This window comes from Nannobrachium achirus (genome assembly GCF_963921795.1).
Source record: "Nannobrachium achirus genome assembly, chromosome: 23".
NCBI classification, from domain to species: domain Eukaryota; kingdom Metazoa; phylum Chordata; class Actinopteri; order Myctophiformes; family Myctophidae; genus Nannobrachium; species Nannobrachium achirus.
Window position 1 is genome coordinate 3,269,912 of NC_137830.1, and position 11,198 is coordinate 3,281,109.

Consider the following 11,198-nt stretch of genomic DNA (forward strand, 5'->3'; position numbering starts at 1 on the left):
ATCCCCATGGGGTCATCCAAACAACACATCAAAAGTTGTGAATCATACACCCAGTGGATCAAGGTATACAATGAAATAGAGACCACGGCACCGTCGACGGCACCGTCTCCTTAGTGTTTTACTAGGACAACGACTGACGCTGTCTCGAGTTAATCTGTTATGCCTGCACACCGTCGCCGTCGGAAAATGCTGTTATTAAGCCTATTATTAATACTAGAAGCTGGGCGGCCCAGCGTCTAGTCGGCGACCTGGCCAACTCGGAACAATGTAAATAGGGAATGAATGCCCCGCCCTTTAATGCAAACCCCATTATAACTGTTTTCATAGGACCCGTTTTGACCATCTGTCTGCCTGTGTCCATTTATGCCCATATATGGAGATATCTGCCTTGAGCTTGTAGATCGGCTATATTTTGGCTTATCCCCCCCCCCCATTCCTTTTTTTTTTAAAGATTTGTTTTTGGGCTTTTGATGGGCTTTATTGATAGGACAGTAGACTGACAGGAAATGGGGAGAGATGGGGGATGACATGCGGCAAAGGTCGTCCGGGTCGGGAATCGAACCAGCGACGCCGCGGCAACCATGCCTATGTGGCGGTGCCCATGTGGTATGCGCCTTGACCAGTAGGCCACCGGACGCTTTATCATACCCAATAGTAACAGAATCCATTGAAAAATCTCTTTTATCAATTATTTGGGGTTTCAACCATATACTGACAGATCAACTATTGAATTCATTGCAAACAGACCACTAGGTTGTAACTTGTTTGCGATGGTTTTTGAAAACCTTATACACATACCTAACACCATACCAAAAGTCAAAAACTCTTCACCAAGTGCAGATTTATTATGATTTTTTACACATTAAAACACAGTTTATAGGCATTTTCAGCTCCCGGCAGCCATCGTGGACGCCATCTTGAAAATGGTGCCTTTCCGGTAGTAATTTTTTCCTAAACCTTTAGTATCTTTATCATACCCAATAGTAACAGAATCCATTGAAAAATCTCTTTTATCAATTATTTGGGGTTTCAACCATATGCTGACAGATCAACTATTGAATTCATTGCAAACAGACCACTAGGGGGCGAGCCCAACTTGTTTGCGATGGTTTTTGAAAACCTTATACCCATACCTAACACCATACCAAAAGTCAAAAACTCTTCACCAAGTGCAGATTTATTATGAATTTTTACACATTAAAACCCAGTTTATAGGCATTTTCAGCTCCCGGCAGCCATCGTGGATGCCATCTTGAAAATGGTGCCTTTCCGGTAGTTATTTTTTCCTAAACTTTTAGTATGTTTATCATTCCCAATAGTAACAGAATCCATCGAAAAATCTCTTTTATCAATTATTTGGGGTTTCAACCATATACTGACGTATCTAATATTTGATTCATTGCAAACAGACCACTAGGGGGCGAGCCCAACTTGTTTGCGATGTTTTTGGAAAACCTTATACCCATACCTAACATCATACCAAAAATCTGAAACTCTTCACCAAGTGCACCAAATTGATGATTTTTGACCAGTTTGGTCCCAGCTACAAAGGAAATGGGGATTAGTTTCAGGTGGTGTACTAAGTTATTTTTTTTTTTTATTGCCCGTGCATATGTTTTCATGCTGAGTAGTGTAGTTAGGCTCCATTCCTTGATCTGTCCTTCTGGAAATCGCGCTATTAAAAGATCTACACGTCCTTCTGACCAGCGCCATGTTGACACTCCCATTACCCCGGCAGATGTCTATACGTCATCGATTTGGTCGCTGAAAGAAGAGCCGTAGGTCGCAGCAGTCATCCAATGTGTGGCCGTACCCTCAGTCTGCTGGATCATCTGTTGTTAACTTGCTGCTTCCTGTTTCCTGTCAGTTAGCTTCCTGTTGGAAGATGACCATGATTTACTTCACATTATTCCTGCCTGCCTGTTCTTTCCATCTCTTTGGTCCCTCCTCCAAAACTCTGATAATCAATCCAGATATGTAATCTTTAATTACAGACTTGCTGGCTGTAACATCACACAGACAGGATTTGACATCCTGCTCTCAGCTCTCAGATCTAATCTTTCCCATTTGAGAGAATTGGACATCAGTTTCAACTGCCTGCAGGAATCACAAGTGGAGCAACTCTCTGCTCTACTGAAGAGTGCAGAGTGTAGACTGCAGATCCTGAGGTAAATAAATAATGTGTTTTCTCTCTGTGTGGATCTCTACTTGAACATCAACAGCACTTTGTTAAATATGGATTTCTCTGCAGGTTGTCAGGCTGTGGGCTCACAGAGGAAGGCTGTTCTTCTCTGGCTTCAGCTCTGACCTTCAACCCCTCCCATCTGAAACAGCTGGACTTGAACTTCAGCCACTTAGGAGGCTCTGGTCTGAAGAAGCTCTCTGCTGCACTGGAGACTCTGAAGTGAGTAGACTTGGACTGTGTCCATGTTGGTTAGTGCAGTGTTTCCTTACAATGTTGAACTGGAGACTCTGAAGTGAGTAGAGTAGACTAGGTGTGTGTGTGTGTGTGTGTGTGTGTGTGTGTGTGTGTGTGTGTGTGTGTGTGTGTGTGTGTGTGTGTGTGTGTGTGTGTGTGTGAGAACATGTTTTTAGTCCCATTTAGGGACTAAAAACATGTTAGCACAGTCACATTCAGGGGACCTCCTACTTTGTGGGGACAAAATAGTATAGGTCCCCACATTAGGGTTAGGGGTTAGGTTTAGGGATAGAGGTTAAGGTAAGGCCACAGAAAATAATTGGAAGTCTATGTAATGTAGCCTGACTGCAAGCGTCAGACTCTTCACTATTGACGTCACACACACACACACACACACACACACACACACACACACACACACACACACACACACACACACACACACACACGCTTACACACACACACACACACACACACACACACACACACACACACACACACACACACACACACGCTTAGAGCCCCCGACGGCGACGTGGCGTGACATTTCAAAAATATGTTATTTCTCATAACATATTATATGACTGCATGTTTACGTTAGTGCAAAATGGTATTAAAACCTAATGAAACGGCACTATTGTATAGTTTATTAAAATAATTCGTTTTGTGTTGTGTGTTTGTTTTTGTGTGTTAGACAGTCAGACATTGATTCATTGTTGTTCTGTTTCCTACAGTGTGAATCATTCAGACGAACACTGGATTAAACCTCAACTCCTTACAAAATGTGAGTGTCCGTCCATCCGTCCGTCCGTCCATCCGTCCGTCACATTGACATTTTATACAGTGTTTTATAATGTGTTGGCCCCTCCCTCCTTGTATTCAGGGGATATTATAAAAACCTTCATCAATGTGTTTTAAAGGTGTTTAGTAACACAATCCAAAACATTGAAATTCAACCCCTTCCAGGGCAGTGGTCAACTGGGGTTGGGGACCCCTAGAGTAGTCTCGTGTAGCCAGACAACTATTCCACAATCTCTGAATGCTACAGTATATAGAGTCTGGAACAGCAGCTCCCTAACGGCGAGTAATGGAAACGGCATTACCGTTCAAGAAAATATATTTTAAAATGTCATTTCTGCTAAGCAGCAAGCTAAACATGCTTATATGATTTTTATTTATATAATGATAAATGTGTGCGATGTGAGACTGAAACGGATGTGACGAGGGGGCTTCACTTCCGCTTCATCTCGCACTCATCATTTCTATTCCGGTTTGCCAGACTGTATGCCGGGAGCATTTGACCAAATCGCGGAGGCAACAGTCTGGCCACGCGAGACTACCCCTAGAGAGACCATTTAAAACACAGTTCAATCAACAGGGGGTGAGTGGGACTGAGGTACTAGGGTCCAAAAGTATTTCATGCCGCGTTGCATGCTTGTTGATCTGCTATTTTATACGTCGTGAACATGTTTGAATATATGTATTTTTTAAAGCAAACATTTGTAACTCAAGTTTTGCTTCTGCGGGGTCCCTGGAACTATTGAGATGGGGGTCCGTGGCCAAATACATGAAAAGGTTTGAGCACCACTGACATAGAAACAAAGGCTTTTCAAAGAAAATTAGAAGGATTTCACGATTTTTCTAAAATAGCAGATCTACAAGCTCACAGAGCGGCACTCTGTCCCACACAGTGAGCTTGTATATCTGCTATTTTTCAATAGTTAAAGCACAACATAATGCGTAATAATACGTTCTCAGTCTAAATGGGTTAAACCACCTCCCCTATGAAGAACATTCATGGGGGGCCCGCAGTGAATCCTTGTACCCAGGGCCCAGAATTTGGTGTGACACCCCTGCCTAGGGGAGTTTCAACCTTTTGAAATGTGTTACTAGACATCTTTACAATCACATTAGTGAGGAAATGTCTTGAGAAGGAATTTATTAAATGAAATGTGTTACTAGACATCTTTACAATCACATTAGTGAGGAAATGTCTTGAGAAGGAATGTATTAAATGAAATGTGTTACTAGACATCTTTACAATCACATTAGTGAGGAAATGTCTTAAGAAGGAATTTATTAAAGTTGTACCAAGTACCATGTAACTTTTTTTATAAAACAAATCTTAAAATTGTCCTAACTGTTAAATCGCTAAAGTTTTAGAACACCCACTCCGTTATTTTCAGCTTCTGAAGCCTTCTCTTTATATGTTTTCTTCTTAGCAGTGACAGGGGCGGGATTTCGCGCCAAAATGACGTAATCTGCATCATCTGTATACGTTGGGTATACGTTGCCCAATCACATCGCCGATCATGCACACATGGTACACTACCGGCCAATCACAGCTTATCTGCTCTGGTCTCCAGGAAGCGCCTCCGCTTGGCTACAGTGTTTACCATGGTGAAGGATTTTAACCTCTTAATCCACAAATCCTGGCCAGAAAATTACGTTCTACCATGCGTTCTACCCCTCCACGGATTACTATCGGTCGCGGTGGTTTGCGGCGCCGCTCCGGTGGTCCGCGGCGGTGGTCCGCGACGACTCCGGCCGAAAAACGGCCGAAAAAAGCAATACCGCTACTGACCACTAGTTGAGCAACTTACACAGTATAGCTTTAAATTAAATGTGTTACTAGACATCTTTACAATCACATTAGTGAGGAAATGTCTGGAGAAGGAATTTATTCCATGTTTGGACATTTTTATGTCCTGAAAGTGTTACTCCAGTAAATACTCAAGTATTAAAAAGTACAAATTACAACTACAGCACTTTCTTTTTCCATTAATGCATTGTTGTTTTGAAATTAAAAACATTTCCCCAAAAATAAATGCATTTAAACAGAACTGCTTAAATATAGTGAAAATAGCCAATCTACAAGCTCACAATGCACCGCAGTGTGAGGCGTTGTGAGCTTTTTGATCTGCTATTTTCACTATATTTGAAATAAGGCTTAAGCGGTTAACCCATTAAGATCTGAGATATGTCCGCCCACCCAAATATCAGATCTACAACTCACAACCACACATGGTTCCTCAAAGAACCTTCTTTGAACCATTAACCATTTAAACCCTGCGTCCCAATGTTGGACATGTCTTAATACGTGAACATTCACCGTAAATAGCAGTTCTACAAGCTCTCAACATATCGTGCTGCGACGTGTTGTGAACTTGTAAATCGGCTATTTTGGAGTGTGGAGGGTATAGAGCCCTGGGAGACAGCGGTCGATGAAGGGTTAAAGTGGTTGATGCTTCTCAAAGTGTGGTCCAGGGACCCCCATGGGTCCTTAGGGGGTTCCAGGGGGTCCCCAGCAAAATGTTTGCCAGACCCATGAAATGGGTAGGCCTACATAAGCAAATGTCGGTCTGTCCGGGTTTTCTATATAAAGGGTATATATGATGATGACATGATGATGACATGCCTACAAAAGGCATGATGTCATAAATGATGATGACAGACAGGGGGTCTGGCACAACCAGGTTGACCTGGTCTAGTTAATATAGCATCACTCATTTGAACCACTTTATCCATATTTTACACCTTGGCTATTTACAAATTGCAGATCTACAAGCTCACAGCGCATGTGTCTAGGTGTGTGTCAAGGACCCCCATCTGAAAAAAGTTTGTGCCAGACACAACATTTTCCCAATATTCTTCATTTGAAAATAGCTGATCTACAAGCTCACAACGTCCTGCAATGTGGCGCGTTTTGACCTTGTAGATCGTCTATTTTCAAATAGTCAATCGTTCAGCAGTAAATGGTTAAAGTGGTTACACTGATTTTGATGCTATAAATGAATGTTGCTGGGGACCCCCTGGAACCTCCTCAAGGACCCCTGGGGGTCCCCAGACCCCACCTTGAGAACCACTGTATTCATGATCTATAAATCTGTACAATATGTGTACGCCTGTGCGTATGTGTGTCACTCAGTGAATGATGTATTTAATGTTTACTGTGTTGTTTTCTCATCAGATTCTCATCGTCTCACACTGGGCTCAAACACAGCACACAGAGTCCTCTCTCTCTCTGAGAACAACAGGAAGGCAACTCAGGTGAAACAGCGTCATTCATATCCTGATCATCCTGAAAGGTTTGATGGATGGCCTCAGGTTCTGTGTACAGAGGGTCTGACTGGACGCAGTTACTGGGAGGTAGAGAGGAGTGGAAAGGTTCATATAGCAGTAACTTACAGAGGAATCAGTAGGAAAGGACAGGGTGAGGAATGTGAGCTTGGATTCAATAAAATGTCATGGAGACTGTACTGTAATGATGGTAACCATGTTAACAGATACACTGTCGCACACAATAGTAAGGCCACTTTACTTCCTGATCGTCCCTCTGGCTCCAACAGAGTAGCAGTGTATCTGGATTGTCCTGCTGGGACTCTGTCCTTCTATGAAGTGTCCTCACCCACACTGACTCACCTTTACACCGTCCAGACCACATTTACTGAACCTGTCTATGCTGGCTTTGGGCTTAACCCTGACTCCTCTGTGTCTCTGTGTGAGGACAGACAGACAGACAGGCTGTGTGGACAGACAGACAGACAGGCTGTGAGGACAGACAGGGTGTTCATTAGGGTTTAATGCCGGGAACCGGGATCCCGGCCTAACCGGCCTCAGCGCACCTAATTTCCCTCCCGGTTATTGGCTTCAGGAACCGTCATCCCGGAGATTGTCTTTTCTTGCTATAAATTAGGCTATATAAGCCTACTAATTATTACTAGAAAGGCCTACAGTGCGGAGGCAATTAGACTGCTTGCTACATTATCCTCGCCTCCTTTTTTTAACATGAAATTATATATCAGAATGAATCAGAACGTCAATATGCCTACAAAAATCCAACCACAAATGAATCTCTCTGACTTGCGCTGCCTCTTTGATGAGCGCAGCCGCCGTGCAACGCGCACCTCTCTCGAGAACGAGCCACTTGACTAAAACTTGAATGAACATTTGGCTGTTGATATCACGGGAGGCGCTCAGAGTGCTGTGGAATTCTAAAGCCATGCACGTCCCATAGGCTACACATAGGCCTAAATAAACTTAATTGATTAAATCTAACGTGGTGTGGTGGCACCGACACAATACTGCGTTCCAACAGTCACTTTACTATTACAGAGAGACCGCCTGTATAAGCATACAGCGGTCGCTCTGTAATAGTAAAGAGACTAAATATAAATATATTTATAATGTGATGTTTCCAGCAGCAAATAGCCTAATAGAAAATGATGAATAACAAGACTGTTGCAATCATGCCGTGAAGAATATAAATCCACGCTACATGATCGAACTGCTATACTGTAAGTAATAGCCTACGTTTTGTGGTCTACCTTGATTTCTTGGGGTGAACAATGAAGAATGATCTTGCAAGCGTTATTATCCTCAAATAAATATCCAATTGTTTGTGCAACGCTTTATAATGAGCCATTGAGGAACATTAAGTGTTGCCTTTGGAAGAGGAAGAGAAGAGCTGTACGCATCCAACGAGGGCATCTCCCATTAGCTTGATTTTAAAGTTTGTCGCGCGAGTGTGTTGCGTTATGCTGAAAATAGCCGATCTGCAAGCTCACATAGCTCTAATCTAGGACATGTTGTGAGCTTGCAGATCATCTATGTTCACGGACGCTTAAATTCAGTTGATAGGCTACGCAATTTCGCCCCCTGGTGGTTAAAGGCCGTTCCCATAGCGTTATAATGGCTGTTCCATGGTTATTAATTAAACACATTATTATTATTATTATTAACGGGAAAATACCGGGGAGCCCGGGAGAAGCTCCAAAAAATCCCGGTTTTTAAAATGAGCTAAATTCGGGAAAATATTAAACCCTAGTGTTCATAATGTATCATAATGTAATAACCAGGAACGGGGGGGGGGGGGGGGGGGATGTTTATAGAATCAATATGGTTTGGTTTCCATAGCGATGGGGGGGGGGGGGGGGGGGACACACACACATTTAAACATGAATATTGTACAGATTTATAGATCATGATATCATCATACAGTGGTTCTCAAAGTGGGGTCCGGGGATTGATTGATTGATTGAAGAATTTATTAGAAGTTTGCAATAGAAAAAAGTACAGTTTCATGACCCCCAGGGGTCCTTGAAGGGGTTCCAGGGGGTCCCCAGCAACATTCATGTATATGGCATCAAAATCAGTGTAACCACTTTAACCATTTACTGTATAAATTGACTGTTTGAAAATAGACGATCTACAAGCACAGCGTGTTGTGAACTTGTAGATCTGCTATTTTCAAAAAATGAATCTTGTAAAGATGGAGTCTGGAACAAACTCAGATCGACATGAAAAGGTTTGTTCTCAACCTGGGGGACCCCCACCCGGTGACCCCCTTAGGGACCCCCAGAGGGACCCCCAGGGGGTCCCCAGATGACAGTGAAGTGACAATGAAGAACTTTTAAAAGTAATCAAAGTATAAACTGGTCAAACATTGGACAAATTGTCAAATAACATAAAGAGGCAAATATTGTGAATATAGACGATCTACAAGCTCACAACGCCTTGCAACATGGAACTGAGTCAAACTAAATGTAATGCTTCAACTCTACAATTTACACTTTGTTTGAACTGGGGGGTCCCCAGTTCATATATGATTATTTTGGGGGTCGTGACCTATAAAGTGTGAGAACATCTGCTCTAGAGCAGGGGTCTTCAACGTTTTCAGGCCAAGGACCCCTTAGAGAGAGAGATGAAGCAGGGACCCCTTAGAGAGAGACATGAAGCAGGGACCCCTTAGAGAGAGAGAGATGAAGCAGGGAACCCTTAGAGAGAGAGATGAAGCAGGGACCCCTTAGCAGAGAGAGAGATGAAGCAGGGACCCCATAGCAGAGAGAGAGATGAAGCAGGGACCCCTTAGCAGAGAGAGATGAAGCAGGGACCCCTTAGCAGGACCCCTTAGCAGAGAGAGATGAAGCAGGGCCCCCTTAGCAGAGAGAGAGATGAAGCAGGGCCCCCTTAGCAGAGAGAGAGATGAAGCAGGGACCCCTTAGTAGAGAGAGAGATGAAGAACTTTTAAAAGTAATCAAAGTATAAACTGGTCAAACATTGGACAAATTGTCAAATAACATAAAGAGGCAAATATTGTGAAAATAGACGATCTACAAGCTCACAACGCCTTGCAACATGGAACTGAGTCAAACTAAATGTAATGCTTCAACTCTACAATTTACACTTTGTTTGAACTGGGGGGTCCCCAGTTCATATATGATTATTTTGGGGGTCGTGACCTATAAAGTGTGAGAACATCTGCTCTAGAGCAGGGGTCTTCAACGTTTTCAGGCCAAGGACCCCTTAGAGAGAGAGATGAAGCAGGGACCCCTTAGAGAGAGACATGAAGCAGGGACCCCTTAGAGAGAGAGAGATGAAGCAGGGAACCCTTAGAGAGAGAGATGAAGCAGGGACCCCTTAGCAGAGAGAGAGATGAAGCAGGGACCCCTTAGCAGAGAGAGAGATGAAGCAGGGACCCCTTAGCAGAGAGAGATGAAGCAGGGACCCCTTAGCGGGACCCCTTAGCAGAGAGAGATGAAGCAGGGCCCCCTTAGCAGAGAGAGAGATGAAGCAGGGCCCCCTTAGCAGAGAGAGAGATGAAGCAGGGACCCCTTAGTAGAGAGAGAGATGAAGCAGGGACCCCTTAGCAGAGAGAGATGAAGCAGGGACCCCTAGTAGAGAGAGAGAGATGAAGAAGGGACCCCTTAGCAGAGAGAGAGATGAAGCAGGGACCCCTTAGCGGAGAGAGATGAAGCAGGGACCCCTTAGCAGAGAGAGATGAAGCAGGGCCCCCTTAGCAGAGAGAGAGATGAAGCAGGGCCCCCTTAGCAGAGAGAGAGATGAAGCAGGGACCCCTTAGTAGAGAGAGAGATGAAGCAGGGACCCCTTAGCAGAGAGAGAGAGAGAGATGAAGCAGGGACCCCTTCGAGAGAGAGAGAGAGAGAGAGAGAGAGAGAGAGATGAAGCACAGACCCCTTAGCAGAGAGAGGGATGAAGCAGGGACCCCTTAGCAGAGAGAGGGGTGAAGCAGGGACCCCTTAGCAGAGAGAGGGGTGAAGCAGGGACCCCTTAGAGAGAGAGAGAGAGAGAGAGAGAGAGAGAGAGAGAGAGAGAGAGAGAGAGAGAGAGAGAGAGATGAAGCACGGACCCCTTAACAGAGAGAGATGAGTTCTCCTCAGAATAAGGATGCGAGGGTTCAAGTTGTTCATTTAAAATAATTATCCTATCACATAAGGATTTGGAGGACCCCCTGTAGTAACTCTGAGGACCCCCTGTTGAAGACCCCTGCTCTAGAACATTTAAACATGAATACTGTAAAGTTTTATTGATAATGAAAACAAAAATACAATTACTCTAATGAAGGGTTTTGAAAGTCATGTATTTTTTGTTTGTTTTTTTACCTATAAGATGTAATTATAAAATGTAAAACATTTATATTTACTCATATTTTCAATAAAATGAAACCATTGCTATTGTATTTACATTGTGCCAAAGTTACATTAAACCCTGATACAATGTTTTGATAAAAACTACAATAAAATATTATAAAATAAAAACATTTTGAATGTAACTTTTTGAAGTGAGGGTTATTCTATACGCACACGCATACATACACACACGCGCACACGCAGTAATCATTAGTGTGTGTTCAGTAACAGTGTTAAATAGCTCTATATTGTGACAGTAATCATTGCTATAGTGTTTGTTCAGTAACAGTGTTAAATAGCTCTATATTGTGACAGTAATCATTGCTATAGTGTTTGTTCAGTAACAGTGT

General features: G+C 43.3%; 1 protein-coding gene across 4 annotated transcripts in view; it reads left to right on the plus strand.

Annotated features, from left to right (window-relative positions):
- LOC308309076 (uncharacterized protein) overlaps positions 1–8,247 on the plus strand; it is a 244,490-nt gene extending 236,243 nt beyond the window's left edge. For all 4 annotated transcript variants that reach the window (XM_080754541.1, XM_080754538.1, XM_080754540.1 and 1 more), the window contains 4 exons: positions 1,995–2,168; positions 2,252–2,404; positions 3,154–3,203; positions 6,390–8,247. In XM_080754541.1, coding sequence (XP_080610667.1) covers positions 1,995–2,168; positions 2,252–2,404; positions 3,154–3,203; positions 6,390–7,003 — 991 coding nt within the window. In that variant the 3' untranslated portion in view covers positions 7,004–8,247. The remainder of the gene's footprint in view (positions 1–1,994; positions 2,169–2,251; positions 2,405–3,153; positions 3,204–6,389) is intronic.
- Positions 8,248–11,198: the final 2,951 nt, after the last annotated feature.